At 37.7% G+C, this 21,185-nt stretch overlaps 1 protein-coding gene across 8 annotated transcripts in view; it reads right to left on the bottom strand.

The window, feature by feature from the left end:
- COBL (cordon-bleu WH2 repeat protein) overlaps positions 1–21,185 on the bottom strand; it is a 163,245-nt gene that overhangs the window by 87,150 nt on the left and 54,910 nt on the right. For 5 of the 8 annotated variants that reach the window (XM_074825297.1, XM_074825320.1, XM_074825311.1 and 2 more), the window contains 4 exons: positions 20,616–20,844; positions 18,501–18,545; positions 15,957–16,051; positions 12,521–12,604 (listed from right to left, as the gene is read on the bottom strand). In XM_074825297.1, coding sequence (XP_074681398.1) covers positions 12,521–12,604; positions 15,957–16,051; positions 18,501–18,545; positions 20,616–20,844 — 453 coding nt within the window. The remainder of the gene's footprint in view (positions 1–12,520; positions 12,605–15,956; positions 16,052–18,500; positions 18,546–20,615; positions 20,845–21,185) is intronic. The other 3 variants (XM_074825339.1, XM_074825326.1, XM_074825347.1) reach the window with 3 other exon arrangements.

Genomic DNA, 21,185 nt, shown 5'->3' with positions numbered 1-21,185 from the left:
ACACAAAATTTATTACTTCAGTTAGCTCTTTCAGATGTCTGTATGCACATTTGTGTGTGTATGTACACATATTTATACATACTCAGTACAATAGACCGAGTCTGAAACCCTAAGGAGCAGCCTAGGCAAGCCCCCAAACTGTATATGCAGCTTTCAAGATGAGAATTTCTGGCTGCAAATAACAGCACTGAAGCAGATTAACCCTTTAAGGAGATATGACAGCTTGCTGCAGAAGACAAAAACAAAAGACAAACTCACACACACTGTGCTCATAGCTTGATGCTCGGGTATCGATGCCAATGAACCATTTTAAATTATAACAGCTGAATATTTAGTCCCAGATCAATATCAGTGGTCAGGAGTACAGGGGTGAAGAGAAGGAGTCAGGAGGACAGGGTATAAGAGTACAGGGGTGAAAAGAAGGTTTAAAGACAACACTCTCCTGCTGGACAATGCATAGAGCACATCCAGGTGTTGTATACATCCATCTTCTGTTTCATAATACCTACAGATCAATACATACAGAAATTAAGCTTGTCCCATTAAAGGAGATGAACAATTTGGATAGAAAATACATACGGTTATACTTCAAAGAAGTCACAAGCAAATTCATTTCAGGATCTGAATCTTTCAAGAGCATGAAATTCAGATCTAAGCTTCCTCTCCATCCTGGAGGATTCTCCAAAGGCTATCCTCTTTGGAAAATAATCAGTATCCTGAACATGCTGGCAAACATCACGGAAGTTCAATAATTGAGCACAGAAGAACATGTTAAGAATAAAGAAGCAGACTCCCCTTTGAATTTTCTTGGAATTATAATCAAACATTACTTCAAACATCCTTGGCCTTTTATTTTTTTCCTATTGTGAGAACTCAGAATTCTTTTAACTCTGACTTTGTCTAGGCCACCCCACCTTCTAAATAAAAGTGAAGTGAGAATATAGGATACTGCAAAGTGACTGGAAGTACAGTTGTGCTGAAGCCCAAGCTACTTTAGCCTTTTTCCACTTCAGAGATATATATAGAGAGATATCTCTCTATATATATATAAAATTTCATATTTTTATCTTCCTTTGCAGTACACTGTAGCCAGCTAAGTTTCTCCAAGTCTGAAAATTCAGTACTATATCCTTAGGACACCAGAGCTTGACTTGTGAATGTTTGTTATTCCTAAGAAACTAATTTTCCCACTGTGTATAGCCTAGTATCCTTTGTGAATTTAGTGTGGAATACTAAGAAATCACAGCTCTCCAATCTATTTATTCCCGCTGACTGGAGTGTTCCAATCCACTGAAGCGCAGTCCCCACTGAGGAGCTCTGGCAGAAACTTTTCAAGCACAGTCCTGAATTTAACTGACACAGAAGTTAAAAACTGTGGAAATAGATACAACATATACCTACATTTGGACTTTTACTTGTACAATTAAATCTTAAACAGGGCAAGACAGTGCTGAGAATTCTGCTTACTTCTCTGGGTATGCACTGCTTCAGATAACAAAGAATAACCTGCTTTTGCAACAAATTATTGGTTGGTGAAAGCCACTCCCTTCCTTTGCCACTGTTTGCAATTCATCTTCTACAAGACTTAACATGTTTACTTTGGGGTTTTCTCCTTCTCCAATGAGCAAATATTCTATAAACTAAGCAACTTCAAGAGATTTATCTGCGTCAACTGTCCATCAGAAAGGAATGAAGGTCTTACATTTTCAAAGATGACAGTGAAAGTGTCGGAAGATCTTGTCCATGCAAAAGAGAACCTGAAGTAGCCTAAGAAAGAAAGATTCTCAAATGGCCTAGTGTAGATAACAGCTAACAACTCATAAAGGACGTGGTTCAAAGCCATTTGAAACCAGCAGGAATTTTTCCACTGGCTCTAGTGAGTTCTGCATCAAGTCTCTGATGGTCACTCTAACTTTACGATGCCAAAAGACAGTAATGCTCAAAACTAGGCTCTGCTGTCATTTTTCCAGGAAATCTTTTTCTTCGGTATACTTTCAAACTCAATGAAAATCATAACAACGCCAGCACAGAAAGCATAGCTCTGATTGTTTAAACATAAAATTTGGCTCCAAATACCCATGCTTTAGTCTCTACTGCTAAAGAAATGAAGAAAGTAAAGCACTTCCAACAAAACATGCGTGAATCGGATCACAACCAATAGGCAAGGAGTTGTTTTAAAAGCGTGCTCAAAACACAAGTTAAAAAACAAAATCCAAAAAACCCAATGCATGATCAGATACCCTGATGTATAGCCTAGCTGTATAACTATTTGGCAAGGCTTTAAAAAAACAAAACATAACCCCCTACCCAGATGATATTAAACAGCATATGAACACATGTCTAGAAAGTTAACAGACCCTACGCTACTTTCACCCTCAGCATGATGCCTTCTTTTGATATAATATTCAGCCACAGGAAATTAAAAGTAGAACAATATATTAAGAAAGTTCACAATCCAATGCAAAAGCATTAAGAAGTCTCGAAGTGCTGCCTTTCCATAAATAGAGGATGTTTTTTTTCTTAATTCAAACAGGTTGCATAGATTATTTTCTCCCAAACCCCTTTTTTTCTTTTTCTTTTTTTTTTTTTGGTGGGGGTCGGGGAAGGTGTCATAACTTTGGAAAGACAAGTTGCTTTTAAGTCAATACTAGTTAATGGCTTTGACTTGTACAATTGCCAGTATTTTTAGTTGACATTGTCTTTCTGACCTGTAACCCTTAAACTAGAACAAGGACCTTGTTTAACGTTTGTTGAATTTAGACAGCACCACTATCCAATATTACCCCCCTCCCACCGCTGCTCCACTAATCTCCCATGCCAGCTGCTCAAATGTTTACATTTGAAGGGCTTTCTCTGTTTGTGCAGAAACTGTCTCTGCACAGTATCTCTCATCTGTACATTTGCCAGAATCAAGGCAAGAAAAGCCTCACTGCTGGAATTCTTGATTAATAAATAGTCTTAAATGTTTCTTCTTCCCTTCCCCCTTCTGCCAAATCCATTGCCATTAGGTTTTTACAAGGCAAACCTCCACAGTGCACTTTACTGGCCTGACTCTTGTCCTATGCAAACAACTGTAAATCAGAACAAGCTCCATTTAGAGTCAATGAAATCACAGTATCTCTGCTGAAACTGGGAGAGATCAGAATCAAGATGTGTATTTGAGCATTTGCTGGGATGGAAAAAAGAAAATGTTATAATCGGAGGAGGGGGATGTGGGGGAACTATGCACTAACAGTCATAAATCTACTGGTAATCTCTCCATCTTGCTCTGTCAGTATACTTCTTATACTGTCATAGACATTGGTCACACCTGGCTCTCTTGCCAGGTCACTGAGGTACTGAACCAGCAAAACACTTGAAAAGGTGCTTGGAATGACACTGAAAAAGTCAGTGGGTCCAACACCTACAGCTATTCATCCACTTAAGAACTCTGCAGGGCTATGTCTTACTCACCTTGACCTGCTTTCTCCTCTGGCCTTCAAGCTGACCATTTATAAAACCAGAAGTATTTTTCTTAGTTTCCCCAAGTGTTCTGAGATCTGCTTAAAAGTGTAAATGATATTAAAAAAAAATAATTCAAGAAAATGGATCTGACTGAACGTATTACTACTTCATGCTGTTGTAAAAGTCTTTAAAAAGACTGACCGCTATTTGTCACACTCTTTCCCCACTTCAGCGTGCATCCCAAAATGCTGCTGAGGATTCAAATGAAATTTTAAACACTGGAAAGAAAGAGGAAAAGCAATGTCTGGAATTATTTGTAATCATTCTGCTAAGCTCAAAGGGGAAGATCAGTATTGGAGCTGCACAAAAAAGACCAATAAAACCTAATTTAACAGTTGTTTATTAAAAAAGATGAAAGAATGTGAAACAGCTACACAGACTACAAGTATTAGAAGGTCTCTTTCCGTAGTAATGAACAGTTGAGCAGCACACACAGTACTTGGTGCTATACAGTCTTTGCTTCATATACACAACCACTCTTTGAGTTAAAGGGACACATGTAAGGCCTGCTAAGCCTCATGTAGGTTTGACTTTGCATGAGAGAACTAAGCCATAAAGTTCACTTAGGAAAACTTCCCCATCAAAGTAAAATCCATTGTGTCATGTCAGCAAATGTTGTTTTGCAAATCCTCCCTCACCTGCCATAAGATGTTATTGAGACATATGGTTTCACACGCTACCAAGCAGCTCAGTTTTGCCAACGAACAATAATGCACAGAACAAATATGTGTGGAAATCATGAGATCATCTAATTAAAAGAAATGTTATTGTTTGCCACTACTTTTAATGAAATCGAGTCTTCACTGTCCACAGAAGAGGCTGGAAAAGAACCAAATCCTATTAGCGCTCATGCCTCAGAAATTGTTTGCAAAAGAAAATAAATTATACTTCAAGCAGTGTTGAAAAATCTTCACTGTATCTAAAATCTACATATGCTAATAGGATATTTTAGACTAATATAATAAATCTATGGTTGCACGTGATTCTGAGTATGCTACTACAAAAACAGGTGTTATTATCTGAAAAAAAAATCCATCGTAGATTAGAAATATGGAGTCAATGACATACAATTAGCTGTTTCTGATTTCACCTGGTAAAGGGTATTGGCATAAATACATACTAATCCTTTTACTACAGTAGTTACATCTGGAAAGCTTTACAAGAAATATTTTGGATATCCATCATTAAATCAAACAGAAATGTACTTTGCAGTGGAATTAATAACTCTCTGACTCATTCCCAGACCATCCCAAACTTATGTACACAGAAATATGTGAAAGACTTTTTTAAGGTACTACACCTCTGCTTATCCAATTGAAGAAAAGCCTGATCCTGGGATAAACTTTTCTTTAAAGGTGGCATTTTCCACACCACTGCATGCTTGCCAGTTTCACCAAGAACAATATGCTGAATGAATTATGACCGAATATGAATTACAAGGCTATTATACACTATTAAGGGGCTCTGGTAATATTAAATACTAAGGAAGCAAAGCCTGAGCGGTTGAGATGTCCCTAGAAAAATCTCAAATGGAATTTAAGTTTGTCTTTGTTTTTTTTTTAATGTCCTTTTATTAATGCAAATTAAAAGCCATTGGTCTTATTAGCTGCTGCTTTATTCTATTTTTTCCAGTGAGTTAACTTCAGAACTTTTCAGTGAAATCAGTAACAAAAGATGAATCAGACATAAAAGGATTTGGGTGGTTAAGGGTGTGTCACCAGGTCTTAATTAAACATCCGAGGGAGATATCTGAGCCAACTTACGCCAGACCGACTGGGTACATCCACAGTATAGAAAACGATGCCATGCAGCCCAGGTCTGGAAGCTGAATTGCCTCACACTAGCCTACGTTACAGTGCTCCTGTCAAGTTGGGCCTCCCTAACTCACACCGCTTTGTGCGCTCCCTTCAATAAGCCTGACGCATACCCTTCTGATGTGCTTACTCCCATTTAGGTGCCCGAATTCTGCTTCTGGGCATGCTGAGTGGGAAAACTGTGGAGAAACCCATGAAATTGGCAAATCTCTCCATCTTCATCAGCCAAGGGTCTTGATCTCATAGGTGTGCTTAAAGCACAAGTAAGAAACCTGGCTCCACAAAAAACATAACTGCTAGAAGAGGAAGCTATGGTATTTCTCTCCTGTCTTGTCCTCCCCCCTGCCCCAAATTCAATGATTCCGTAAGAATATGGTAAATCCAGGTGCAAAACCTTCTCCTAGTTGAGAAAAAACAAACATGCCCCTCCCATGAGCAGAGTGAGCTTATTCTCTGTTCAAGGACATGAATATGAATTTAGCTAGAAAGAGACTGAGATTAGGGCACTCATCTGGGCAGGGAGCAACAGCCACTTGGCTTGTCCAGTTCTAGCTTCAGTGGTTACTTATTTGCTGGATTTAACATTTGCTTAGCACAAAACATAGAAAAACATCTCTGGTGCTGGCACTGGAACCCAGAGCTGCCACCACACTTAAGTTATTTCGCTACTGGTCTGAATAGTTAAGCTTGCTCTGGCTCTCTCTTTCTGAGTCACTGAATATTTTTACAAAAGGGTGCTTCCCACATCAAGAATACCTTACAGCTTTGTTCCAGGCAGTCTCTAGCCAAGCAAGTATTTTGGTTTTCTTTGCAAAGGAGGAAATAATTCTCTCAATAATGGTCCTGAGAGAGATAGAAGATTGGCTGGTATCTCTAAAGGCAGAGAAGAGAACCGAACTTAGTTCTCACATTTTGGCTAACAGTGGTAGGTGGTAAGCTTTTAGAGTAAAAGCTTTAAATACCTAAATCTAGCAGCTGACTCAAGGTTTCAATCTTGAGCAGAGGCAGGTAGCAGACACAGAGGATGGGCAGAGTTTAACGTACAACTCCTGCTGTGCAGATCGCAGTGGCTTCAAAACTTGGGAAATCTAGCTCTGGGATGCTTAGATCCGGTGTCCAACAGAAGCCCACTCTGTTGAGTATTTAAAACAGGTACTGCCAGGCATAGTTGTGCCCAGTTCCTTTTGTAGATACTCAAGCCCTTTCAATTCAACTTGATCCATTTCTCTCTGTTCATCCCAGAACGTTTCTTGAGACTATTTCTTTCAAAAGGTCCTGCAAAAACCACTGCAGGAACTGAAGTGTCCAAGTTGCCTTTTTAAAAGCAACAGCTCGAATGCACTGTGTTGTGATGATTTTACTCTGAATTGTGGTTTTATGTAAAGATGCAGGTTCTGGCAACCAATGACTACCTAATAATCTATTGTTTTTAATAAAACCTTCATGGTCGCAAATAAAATGTTTAGAAATGTGACCTTTACAAACCTAATGCTCAGAAGCCAAATGGAGGGAAGTCCACCCTAAATGATTTGTTTTCAAATCTCATGATCTTAAGCCACTTGTGTGGTGAGGGCAAGAGCCGATGAGCAATTTTTGAATGCATGAAGTTGGCAATCCTGTGGTAGTACAAGCTAAGCAGCACAGGCAGAACAGGGGTCAGCTGATGTCTTTTCACCAGATGCTGTTTTTAATAGCTTGTAACTTTACCATGCTTTAACCATAGCTGCTGAGACTTTCACTTCCAGGTGTCTGTCTCAGGCTTTTTTTTTTTTTTTTGAGCCAGAGTAGTTCAGCAGGTTCTGAGATGATTTTTTTTCCCCCACTAACTCTGAGGACCTTTTCTTTGAAGAGGTCTAGTAATACCATGCTTTGTAACAAGACCTTGAAGTCTGGTAGCAGGCAGACACTGTTTCAAGCTCTTGCCTTCTGCTATCAAATACTGTAAGAAAAAAATCTAAAGATATTATATTATGTAAAAGTATCTATGATTCACATGAACAAAGACAGTTAATATCCTGTAAGTGCACACCACAGATGGAGGTGGGTACAGCTGCATCTCTTCAGCAGCCATAATCTGGCTGAAAGGCACCTCCACGATCCACCTAATCTATCCCTCTGCTTCAAGACAGAATCAAGTATGTGTAGCTCATCCTCTAGACATTTTTGGAGGTTTTACAGATTAGGTGATGATAAAGATTTCACATTCTCTTTAATAACCTGGTCCCTTGTGAAACCTCCATGGAGTCATATTTTTTTCCCCTCTAATATCCAAGTTAAATTTTCATTGCTCTATATAAAGCACATTACTTCTTGTCCTGCCCTCAGTAGACAAGGAGAAAGAAAGTTGATCACCATCATCTTTGCTACCTATTGGAATTCTCTGAATGTCAGTCACAAGTCAGATGTCTCTGGCAAACCTCTTTTCTTACTAAGGAAAGTTAACAATAAAATGATTTTTTTTTTTTTAGAGAGTATCACAAGATAGCAAAATAAAACTAACTCTACTGTGATATTGAACCTTAACCTGAGATACCTGGTGCTTAATAAATGTTTTTCTTCTAATCTTGTAAACAGTTGCACAAATGAAATAATTTATAACTATACTGTATCTTCCCTAGTGTTATCCTCTGATATCTAACTACTGACTTACAGGCACCCTGTAACAGAAGACTGAGGGGGAACAGACCAGTCTGTTGCAGCATTTACACAACTCTCCATACTCAGTTTGTTGAATTTTATGTTTTGCAAACAAAACCACACTAAGCAAAATTGTTTCAAGGCCAGATCACAACCTACACCTTTGACAATGTACATAGATTACTCTAACTGTATAAAATGCAACAGAACTATCCCAGGATTTGACCCTTAACACACTTAACCAACATCATCCTAAGCATTGCCAGGAGACCAAGCAGCAAGAACATGAAAACAGGAATTTAAAGTGAATGTGACTGGAAGTATTAAAAGTAGATGGCTGTTAACTTCCATTTGGATGACATGGGCAGTATTCTCATTCCTACCGCCCTAAATTGTACCTGGCCCTGTGAGGTGAAATCCTTGACAGTACATGGTATTAACTGATCACCTGGGACCTACCACAATTGAAGAGAAATCACATTTCCAGTTGCTTTTGCATAACTGTACTTGATCCTTCTTTCTAACCATTTCTGAACTGGAAAAGCATATCATGAATAACTCTTGCCATCAATGAGGGCATAAAAGTTAGTAAGAGCAAACAAGGCCCTGAAAAGGTAAATAATATATTTTTTAAAAGCTTTTATAGGGAAAATAGCTGTTCCCATAATTTAAGAAATGACTGCCAAGGTTAGTAATGCACCAGAAGTCATGATGACTTTTTTCAAACATTACTACAGTATTTTTTTTCTGTAACATGATCTTGCAATTATACAGGTACTATGAAATAAAAAAACCCATACACATTCCCTAAACGTATCTGCTGTTTGGAATTTAAAATGACATTTTTTTTATTCCCTGATAGTTTTGTTCATGAACATATATAATAATAGCCGTGACAGATTCATTAAGCAGGGAACTACTGGAGTATCTGCTTCATTTAGGTTCATTGATTCTGTTATGAGGAACACCTATATTCAGACATACGCTGAAGAGTAGATTTTTTAAAAATGGTCCTGATGAAAATCCTCTAACATTGCTCTGCTGAAGCGCTGTTTGAACTAGAGAAACCTTGTGTGATAAGACTTTGTGCTGAAGTTTCAAGTCCTCCGATAAGTGTCCCTGGCTGTACTTCTAAATATTTTTTTCCCAAGCTGATTTATTACATAAACAAAGTCCACATCAGAGCTACATGTCGTTCAGCACTTGAGACGTGTTTTTTTGCTGTTGATTTATGAAAACACGAAGGCCCCAAAAATAAAACCAGCTAATTTTAGTCCTGCGTTCCAAGTATCGGGTTTCATCTTGATCAACTGTTTATTTGAGGACAGTGACACCAAGCGGCAGAGATGACTTAAATGCCCTTTTTTTCCCCACTGTTCTGAATTCCAGCTCTGACTGTCTGCCTTCGGCACACAAAAAGTGGAATACGGTTAACTGTGCTGCAACTTCCAATTGCTTTATTTGTATGTTGTATTTACACACATATTGAAAATGCATTTCAATAGCATTTGATTTGTGAAAAGTTAACCCGGATATAAAGCTCATCTGCTTAGCACAAAACTGGAACAGATTAAGGGAAAAGATTTCTGTTTCGTTTGCAATACACCATTAGATTTCAGATCCTTTATTGACGTGTGGTATAATGAACTGCTGCACTCTGAGGATTGTCATGGAGAATTATTTTCTTGCATTTTTACACTCTCTTTCTCTAAGGTGTTAACAAATTCTTCTTTTTTCACCTTTATTTTTGCTGATACCGTGAACAAATGTCCTTTCACCTCAAGCATAATGTGTTGACTTTCCCATCTTGACTTTGAAAATCTGCTTCCTCATCAACAATCCAAAGTACTTTTTAGAGGCATTAATAATTCCAATAATAATTAGATAAATACAGCACTGAGAATGGTTTGGTGGTTAAAAAGCATATATAACTTGTGCTTGAATAAATACTAAGGATCTCTTATTTCTTACACCTTTATTCCATTCTTTCACATTGCTCAGTTTTCAAAAAAACCCCAATCAATACTCAGAACAGAATCATTACTTTTTCTACAATTCAGTGCGCATCACCACTACATAATAGTGAGAAAAGGATTTAAACTAAGCATACTGAAGTTCATGCCCCTACCTCACTAATACTTCATGAGTTGCCTATTTCCTTATAGGCAAGAAAAACTTTCCTGATCCAGCCAGTGTATCTCCTGGCACTGTGCTGCAGGCAATGGAAAACTATTTTCCTTTCAGAAATAAATCTGAAACTTTGCCTTTGATTCCCTCACAGCAAATGCAAAATTCTTTCAGATGACCCAAAACAGTAACAGAAAGTAGGCCTGAGGAAATTGCAAAAGAGGAAGCCTCTACTGGATGACATTTTGCCAAAAGTCCTATTTTAGCTCAGTTAAACTTCTATATAATTATCTCTAAATGTCTATTTCACATATATGGCTATGTGAGATACCACTTGTTTTGAAGAAGGATACTCAGTTCCACTGAAGTAAATAAGTGAGGATATCTTTTGAGCAAGTGGAATAAAGAATTACCCAAAATGATCTGGGGTCTGAAAGTCTAGTCCGTAAGGAACTACTAAGCTGAATTTTTAAGATTACAAAGTGCTTTCATTGGCATGTCCAATTGAACTTTATCTTAAGTTAATACAAGTTATCTATGCCAACTATCTATGCCAAGTTCACGGTATTTTAGAATTTTTCACTTAAGACGTCACAATTGTTGACCTTTTTCTTGAAGTCCATCTAGCCTATTCAAAGGATTGACCTTCTGTGCTGCTGAACGTAACTGTTATACTTATTTTATACATCTTCTGCAAGCTTTAACAGAATAGTACGAAATTAAATGGAACTACATCAATACTGTCATTTAAATATATACTTATGTCTTAGCAGGACTGGTGCTCATACAAATACAAGTGTCAAGCCAGAAGGGAAAGATGTAAACACTGAACACTGGCTACATTGTTCTCGAAGATTAATTGGTCTTAAGAGGAAAGAGAAAAAAAACTAAATCCCTGACATGTTCATGTAACTGAATAAAAAGAAAACATTTTTTACCTCTTCAAGATCCCTTTTCTCCCTATCACCTGTGCCTTTAGAAGACAGTTACGTGTTCAAGATGGTTTTGGAAACTTTTTTTCATCAATGTCAAAGGAAAAAAACCCCAATCTTCATTCATGATTTGCCCTATAATATTCCCTACCACAATAAATTAAGAGATGTCTCTCATCAGAGGAAAGCACCACACACTAGTGTAAGAGACATTTCAGAGCATCTGATCTACCTTCATAGCCTCACTTGGAATGCCTCCTCTTCCTTCCCCTTCTCTTCTAGTACTTGGGTATCAAGATACTGAGATTAATTTATAATGGCAGTGAATACAAACCACAAGATTATTTTATTTTGGCAGAGTTTGTGATGGTTTTTCTATACTTTTGCCTAGTATATTTCAATTGCCTACATCATCCTCTACTAGGACTTTATATTAAATACAGTGCTCTCGCTAAAACATTCATCTTTATACTGTTACCCAAATTTTTAGTGTCATAAGCAGCTTTCCTATTTCAGTACTCTTTCATTGTGAAGTCTTCCCAGATTTGCAGAGACAGATTTTTTAACTTCACAGTCAATCACTTCTCCACCTATTTCTCCCTTCTGACTTCTTTTATTTTATCCTTTTTATCTGGGATTTGTTTTCTCACTCCATTTTTTCCACAATTTTCTGTCACCCTTCTCTGTGGCTAGTGAGCTGTACATTTTATGGATTAGCACTCCTTTTCCGAATACCTGTTTCTGAAAGGGGGATTCAGAGTTGAACCTCCAATTTCAGGTTTCTATCATGTCCTGAACAGAGTCTTCTCCAGGTTTTGAAAATATGATAACAAAAAGACATACCATTTATTATGATTACTAATCCACCAGAACAGCCTTACAAAAATATTTAGGATTCACACTTCCTAATTAGATACCTAAATCCTCATAATTTAGTATTCTGTCAGGCATTTAAAAACCTTTCTAAATGTAGTTCACAGGATTTTAGTACCCCAAAACCTATTGAAGTACTTCACAAAGTACTTGTTTAAAACAAAAGTACTCTCCATCCTCAAGCTACTTATGAAACAAATGGAATGCTGCCATGCTGCAGAATTCATGTAAAGGGATAAAAATGTGAGGCGTGGTTTCATTAAGAAAAAAGCTCCCTCTAAATGTCACTGATAAGGCAAACATACTCTTGTATCATGCGGTACTATCACCGTCTTACAGTCACAACACCTATGTCACTGGTTAAAACGCTTTGTACTCACAACTGCTTAGAATTTAACTTGGAAAGAAACTTTATTTATAGCGAAGCTAGCAAGTTTTATTTGAAGACAGCACGTTGCATTTTAATTTCATCAAGATATGCAAACTGTGCACTCACGTAACTAAGCCTGCTAAGAAGTAAGCTATTTCTACTTCTACTTGGCTAAGCATCAGGAATAGCAGTGGTTTCTGGTTATTCAAACTGCAGGATCTAATAGGAACGCAATAGCATCTACAAGCCATGTTAGTACTTACATCCAAGCTTCCTTCACTTGTAGATGTAGAACTAAAAACATCCTCCTCACAACAATCTCTGTTCATCCTCAAGTGTTCTTCTGTCTGTAACACAAACAAGTATCCTACAGAGCAGCAACAAAGGAAACAAAACAGCAAAAACATACCAGAGCAAAGCATCAAACCTCATCACAGATCAAAGACAAACTGTCTCAGTAGTGCTGGACCTGATTGCTGAGAAACTTTGTAGTAGTCTGCAAAATTTCTCTTAGGCAAGGTCCTAAGAAATCCATTAGCAGAAAGATTAAGAATATAAAGAAACAGAGCAATTTTCGGGCAAGGAGGAAAACAGGTAGTAAGCAACTCTGTTGCAAGTCTGCTTAACCCAGAGACACAGAGGAACAAGCAGAGAACTTCTCCCTGTGACTTGTCAATGACAGGACTGCTTCTGTGCTCTAGCATATACCCTACTTAAGCCTAGATCCCATGATTGTCTGCACAGGACCTCTGCTCTACTGGATTACTTAGCAGTGCCAATTTGATCTGGATTTAGCCTCAGGCACATGACTACATTTCACATCAAAAAGATATGGAGTTCATGCCACCTTTATGTTTTTTTATGCCAGCTGCAGGAGAACAGAGGGTAACTGATCCAGCATAAAATTAGAATGGAGAGAACAAGATGATACCTGATCTGGCATTAAGCCTGCCAGTACAAAGTTAACCAAAGAAATACTTTCAACAAATTTGTATCAGCCATGAGAATAAGACTCTGCTTTCATTCTACATCACGGTGTTTTTAATATAGGAGAAAGTTTTTTTTCGAAAAAGATAGGCCTAGTGTATTGTCATATCACGATTATTGCTTTCAGTGAGCGAGCTGAGAAAGAAAGTATGTGTGTGGGCATGGAAATCTGAGCGTAGGCCTGTAGCGTGCAGTGACACTTGATCCAGGACAGTTTGCAACACAGGCTAATACTCTTCTTTCCTTGCAAAAGAAATTTCCTTTCCCTTGTAAATGCCTGCAACTCTGCAGTGCTACTACTGTGCAAGACTTTGGACAGTACTTGCTAACAAATAGTTCTAAAATACAGACTATGCATGACTACATACACACACACACACAGAGCATCACTGCAAATCATAATCCTCTTGCGGAGGAGTAAAAATATAAGAATAACTGTAAAGAGCAGAGTTTAGGAACTCTGAGCCTTTGATACTAGTACCTGAAATCACAGGGCATCCCATCATATAATCCCTTCATAAACCTACAAAAATCCTTTCTTAAAATAACTTCATTAATTTGCCCTCATTCTGCTAACGCTGTTCAGCAGTTTCACTGCTGTTTTGGCTAGAAATCTTCCACAATACCAAGCCAGATGTCTTATGGCTAGTTAACATCTGTTTGCTCCTGTGTGCTCTGCTATTCTTCAGTTTTCAGTAATTCTTCCATCTACTTGGGTTCAAACTCCTAGAGGTTTTTATTGAAAAGGCAACAATTATTTCCTTGCTGGATTAAAAGTGATTGATTTAGCTTCTTTTCCTACAGAGTATTTGTCATTTGAAAGTAGGAATCCAACAAAGAAATGACAAAGAAAAGTCAATTAATTTGTCAGAACTAGCAGCAAGAAAGTCTTACACCATTACCTCAGATTTAGAAGCTGTTTCTCATACTTGTTTGTACAATTCCTACTTTTTCTCAGGTCAAATACTACTTGTAACTTATAACTAAGTCTCAATATCCCTAGCATCTATTAAAATTTGCATTTTGAAAACCCTCAGAGTATCACCTCCTTTGTCTTTGATTAACAAGAATGAGGAAGAGAATAGAAAAAAAGACAGGAGTTTGCAATCTTGGGACACTCATTCCAAACTCAGCTGTGAGAAACCCACTGTAGTAACCACAGAATTGCAATGCTTCATAGCAACTTTTTCTAAGGTTGCAAGCGTAAATATTTTACAAGTTAAATCTGAGCTGCTTCAGGAGTTAGAATTCTAAGAGCACACACTTCATACCAATGTTCAGGAAAATGGAATCAGAGGACAAACTATAATGCAGAAACTGCGTGCTGTAATATATGTGGTTCTTCCAGAAGAGCTACAGCCCCACAGCGTGCTCTAGAGGCTGAAGCTGAGCTTCCTTGTTTAATTGATTCTTCCAGGCAGATACAGCATTACTGCTCCAGTTATGTTTTTGTTCCCTTCTAAATGAGAAATATTTTCTATGGAGAATAATACTCTGAAAGTGACTGACTTTCTATCTTATAAAATACAGTTTTCATGTGTCCTTTATAAGATGTTAAGAATAGTTCAGCATCCATGACAGATCAGATTTTTCAACACAGTAACTCCCAGTGTCCATAAAGGAAGCTATTCCCTGGCAAAAGCACTCCAGATTTGATCATAATCAAAAGGGCAGAGAACTAATAAAGATTTTGGAAAGCTTTCACAGTTTTAAATACATGACTGACAAGACTGGAAGGGTAAGTGAAACACTGATCCATTAACAAGCATATGTTTCTTAGTACCAGTTAATCAGAGACACATTTTATGATTTCACCGCAAAACCTTGGAGGGCTTTTTAAACTAGACAAAAGAAAGTTTCCTTTTTATTCTGACATCCTAGACTATTAAATACTTTACAAACAAAACCAGTTGACGCTGATATTTATAGTGAAGGATGCAAAAAGTATGAAGCTAAAAGCCTAGTATTTTTGTTATGTTCCCAAATTAGAAAGTTTTTCTGTATTTAATTTCTGTGATGAATGACAGATTTTTCATAAAGGCATCTCAACAGAAGAAAATTATTTTATAGAAAATTTATTTTTTAAATTTTTCAACCCAAGATTAAAAACAAAGGTAAAAATGCCTAACATGCACCTCAGCAAATACTGATCCTTCATTTTAGTAATGCAAGTTATTTCTTCTACACCTGATTCATTGGTTTTACAGACTTGGAAATGGCAATAGCATGACTGCACAGAGCTTCCTAAAGATATAAATACTTTAAAACAGATTATCACCCATGTACAGAAGAGTTAATAAGATACTTCTACTTGATATCTTAATTGTTCTATATTACATCAGTTCTTTCATAAATGCATTTTGTAATCTGAGCACTACTAATACGTGGACATAAGTTGCTTGAGAGTACTGCCCTTTGTCAACACCTACTGAACCCACAGCATTTTAGAAAAATAAATTAAAAAATGGTCAACATGCCTGACCCTTTCAATAAGCAGCTGATATCTCCATCAGGCTGCACTTGTTAAACACAGTTTACGCACCTGCTAACAGATTACTCCTGGAAGGAAAAGAAGGAAAAGAAGGAAAAGGAAAAGAAGGAAAAGAAGGAAAAGACAAAAAAACTCCAAATGCATGCCACCACCCACAGACATAATACACCTGTAAATAAAACAATTGGTTTTAGTGAGGTAGTACACTGTTGAGCACTTACCTTGCTGCTTCTTCTATCAGCTTTAAACAATCCCAGAAGTCTTGTCTTTTCTTTTTCTATTGCATCATTGCTTACTGAAGCCTTTCGACTTGATTCTGAAACAATTATAATGGAATATTCTTTACATTTTTGCAATTCAGAAGATCGGTATTTTTAAGCATCCTGGATTAATGCTGTATTTTTATGAGCTGGAGATGTTACAAACTGAATTATCTAAGTAACTGCCAGATCCTGCACTTTCTTTTTTAGCAAACTTTTATTTGTTCTGAGTTTGTTCCAAAATCTGCTGGAGGCAAATGGAATAATTTAATAAACTGCAGTAAATTTTCAATCACAATTTAGTAATCTTTATTAAAAGAAAAAACATGAGCAAGTTGCTTAGCCTTCAGAAATACTCGCTGAATGTCTCACTTAAAAGTCATGGAGTACTGTAATATTAAAAAAAAAAAAAAAAAAAAGACTTTAAAGACTTAAAAAAAAAATGATGGGGAGTATCTTTAACAATTCACAGGCCTAACAACACAGTGAAGTTAATGGAAAGACTCAATGTCAATTTGGATAAAGCTCCATGAAGAGGAAAGAGACCTTTCCCTCACAAAAAGAGCTCTCTTTGGAACTTAAATCAGCTGGTTGTGCTCATCTTTTCTCATCTTGGTGTTTTTACTTCAGGCGGGAAAAGAGGGGAGTCTATATGCATTTAGGGCTGTAAGAGCTCAAACATGCAAGTTCTCCTTGAACCAGTTAAGAAACTGTATGAATTCTCAGACCATTTAGTATCTCTTCAATCTCTCCCACACCAGCCAAGCTGGATGAGCAAAATGATATGGTCATGCATTACAGGGAACGACTATTGGTTTGACATTCAGTATACAGACTGTAAAGCTCTCCCACTTTTTTATTGGTATATAATGCTATAAAGATTTCTTCCTGGTCCCAGGCACATCAGAGTATCCCACTAGCACACACAAAGTTTAATGTACAGAGAAAAATTGTTTTCTCTTGTAAATAACTGCTTTATTTGTTTAATGACAATTAAGAAGCAAATGTGAAATGACGTGTTTGTTGGCACAAAATAAAGGTTTACTTCACAAAAAACCCCTCATCCCAGAACTCCTGTAAACTAACTTGCATTTCACACAAAGCAGGTGATTTTCACACAGGTCACGCATATCAACAATGTCAATTGTTAGAAGGTGTTAATTGCATACAATAGTTCAAAGCACAACAGAAAAGATGATGAACCCAGAGGAAAACAGGGAGAAACTATCCTTAAGAAAGGTTGCAACTCTACTGCAAAAAAATACAGTAATAAATTAATACTTTCCTCAAATACTAAGTGCTGCCTATGCTCATTCACCAGAAACTGCTGGTTTTCTGCTCGGGGCTGGGATGCAGCTATTTGTGGATCATGATTCCCTTACTCACATAGTCTTCAACTATGAACAATAATGATAAAGGGTTAGCATAAACTATCAGTAACAGTTGATGATCCACGTTACCATTAAACATTGTATAATACTAACAAATTGGTATTTTAAACACAGCATATCATCTCAAAACAGCAAGGAATCTTTATAAATCTGTATCAATTTTTCTTAAATATATACAGTAGATATTCTCTCTAGTATTATGCTCTATATAAGAGGACGCCACAGCAAGTAATAAAAGAATAATAAATAATAAAACAATAAAAATAATAAAATTAGGGGGGAAAGTACTGGCATTAGTGAAGTCAGGAGACAATAGGCCATGAGCTAAGATTTGCTCGATGGCTATCACCTACTGGAGGTAGACTTCCTTCCTTCCTGAAAATTTAAAGAAGTTCTTCACAGTTTTATTTTGGTTATGTTGTGTTTACTAGTAATGCAAACAAGCAAAGCCAGTTAGAAATCAGCCGTACCTTTCTTGAGGATAATTAATTTAAGCAATGTATTATAACAGATTCAGTGGGGGAAACGCATATGCTAAATACACACATTTTCTGTTTAACTAGATGCAGAAGCACCAATGTATCTAATCAAACCCCACCCCCCATAGCAATTCAGAAGTCAGAATCTATTCAGAGTTATCCAATGTGTATACATAGGTTTGATATTAAAAAGCTTCATTGCATGTAAATTGAAATCAGTGGAAGATGTCATAGATGTCAAAATATTCTGTCTTTGCTACTGAATAAATTCTGAATCCAAGAGAACTCTGAAATGTTAGTATTTCTGAAATTCAGCTAATCATGCTTTAGGAAACCTGAAAAGGCTTGGAATCTGTACAGAAACATATCATACCACAGAACACTTAAATGACAGGATTTGTTAGTCGCTGACATTTTAATGGCAATTACTGAAGAAGCAATATGCCCAGAAGTGTGTTTGTTCTGACCAAAAGCACAGAGATGTGAACAACACTTTGCAAAAGACAAGACAGATTGAAAATAGCTTGTTTCTCTACAGCATTTTATGAGACGTTCTTAAAGAGCCATCTACCAAACCCACATTAATCATAGAGTGAAGGGAAAGATGGTTTTCCCTCAGCAGCATTGTACAGTACCTCTATAGTTCAGAGAAGGTTCAGACTGAGTTTTTGATGGAGGAACTGGAAAAGGCAGGCAATGAAAGGACAAGAGAAGACATATTAAAGTTCTAATATTGCCTCGTAAGCCACAATATTCATTAATTACTCCTGGTACTTATTGTCGTAAGCATTTCAGAAAAAAATGTTGACCAACAACAGACATGCAGAGCTGCTACTAGAAGCAGTTTAGCTGCTTTTTTATTAATTCCCAATTCACTCGTGAAGCTGCTTCAACTGCTACATCGAATTAAGTAAGCAGGTGGCAGCAGAGCTTGTCTTTTAATAATCCTTCAGCACTTGGTATTTCTGTTTCAGGGAAGGAGAGAATGATGAGCACAGAGGTTTTCTAGAACCTGCTCTTACAAGCATAGTCTGTGCTTTCAGCACCCCGATGCCTTACTTGTTAGTGGGAATGCGTTTTCAAAATCTGTTGGTTCTGATAACTAAACAGACTGGACATCTGCTGAATGCACAGTTCATAGACCAACTGCTACTGAAACCAATGGGATTATTCCTCTTGGAGATTACAAATGAGAACACAGGAAGAAGGAATTTGCTGGAACAAAGGAAACCTTTTGTAAATTTTATGTGTATTTACCGGTTTCCTCATCAGACACCATGGTGCAGAGCAAGAGGGAGGTAGTAAAGGCTGAAATACACACAGAACCAGGGGGATTTTATCATAATGAAAGTTATACTGAAAGGTTAAAAAAAAATAAAATATTTTAAAAAGTCTGATGTAGAGCACAGCATACTATAAAGTGTTACAAAACTTGCTGCTGTAAACCTAGCCCTGAAGTAAAGTCCTGGTTTTGACTGTACAGGCTACACTGGATTCGAGGACCAATATTATACCACTACATACACCATCACTTTCATTTTAAAGGAAAAAGAGTTTAAGGAAGGCTTAGGCTAATTGCTCTATAAACTGTCCCTGAAGTATGCTGAATGAATCCTGTTGAATACTCTGCATGTTCAATATGTTGCTCCAAAATGGTTAGCTTAATTACAGTAAACATGTCTTAAAAAACCACACAAACATGCAATTGAGTTATGACGTGTTGTCAGCCACTTTTTTGAGCATCCTAACAATTCAAAGGAAAAAGAGACATTTAGTTTACTTAAAAGTCTAAACTCATTGAAATTTGACTCACACAGAGATAGAACTGTCACTTACCAAAGGAGTTTGAAAGAAGAGACAGAATGTCAACATAAATAAATAACTATATAAATAAAAAATAAGCCTGCTGCTCAGCACCTACAAGACTGACGTTATCTAAACAATAAATAAGGACATTTATTGTGCTGGAAGTGATAGTGATTGAGACAACCTGCAGGAGGCAATTTTAATGAATATCCCCTTCTGACCTCAAAGGAAGTAGTGCTTTTAGTTTTAAAGCAGGTATATTTTAAAGCACGTCGCATAATTATGCTATTTGAATACACAATCAGGCCGATAAAAACACAAGCCTAAGAAGCTGCCGCTACAGTATCATCTGTAAGAACAGAAAGTGAGGGTGAATAAACAAGAGAACAAAATTTTAAATACAAATACCTCTTAGCTCCTCTTCACTAAACCGTCAATATCTTCACTCTTTGGAGAAACTGTCTCTGAACCTATCCACAGTCTGTTTCTCATAAGCCCTGGTCTGTCGCCTCTGCCTCTCAGCTTTCACAGCTGCCATGACTATGGCATGTCTCTTCTTTCTTTCTCTCCAACCCACAGCACAGGTTGGTAACAGGCTCTGCCTGGACGAGGCCCCTGTGTTGCACACACCTGTACTGACAGCAGCTCCAGGAGGTAGGAAAGCTCCTCCTTTTGCCCTGCCCCAGGCCAACCTGCACCCTGCCAGGGGCCAGCCCAGCCTGGCACAGGGCCCAAGAGCAGCCAGGGATGGCTGGGCACGCTGCTGTCCTGGCTGCCGCTCTGGGCATGGCTCACTGAACAAACCCATGCTGCTCTCTGGACTGAGATGTCACTCTGCTCTTTCAGTCAGGCCCCAAAGGAATAAGAGCACAAATGTTAAGTTGCCCATAATATTGTTGGCACATCATCTAACCCTGCAGCGACCGCTTTCAGTCTTAGCTCACCTCTTTTTCTGTCCCAGGCATACAGCTCCTTTATCCCCAGCTCCTCCAAGGACTTGGTAAGCTCCAGCTCCTCCCCAGTGATGCCATCTCGCAGAAGAACAACATGCTCTTGACTGACTTCACACTTCTCACAAATAGCTGGGATGATGCTGTGGAGAGGCACCTCTGGACTAACTCGAACCACAGCCTTCTGCGTCTTCAAGTAGTTCACTACCAGCCTCACAGACTTCTGCAGAAACAAACACAAACTCTCAGCCCTCCCTCCATGATGGCTAGGCTCTCTTACAATGAGAAAAACACTGGGGACTTCCATTTTGTCTTGACTCCTCCTAGGCAAACTTACCCCACATGCAAACTATTGCAAAAAACATTATTAAAAGTGATTTTTAAAAAAAATCTCAGAACTGCCCTGTCTGTAAGGAGACATTCACAAGAACAGACAAATAAGGAAAAGGAATTGGAGGCAGACATAATTTGTGAATGTTTACAAGTACCACTCCGAAAGGCATGACTGTAATTAGCTATACTGATTCAGGGTAATAAAAATATCAGCAAACTTCTTTGGAAAAT

Source organism: Strix aluco, chromosome 1 (genome assembly GCF_031877795.1).
Source record: "Strix aluco isolate bStrAlu1 chromosome 1, bStrAlu1.hap1, whole genome shotgun sequence".
Classification (NCBI taxonomy): Eukaryota; Metazoa; Chordata; class Aves; order Strigiformes; family Strigidae; genus Strix; species Strix aluco.
This window is presented reverse-complemented; position numbering and strand designations above follow the sequence as displayed.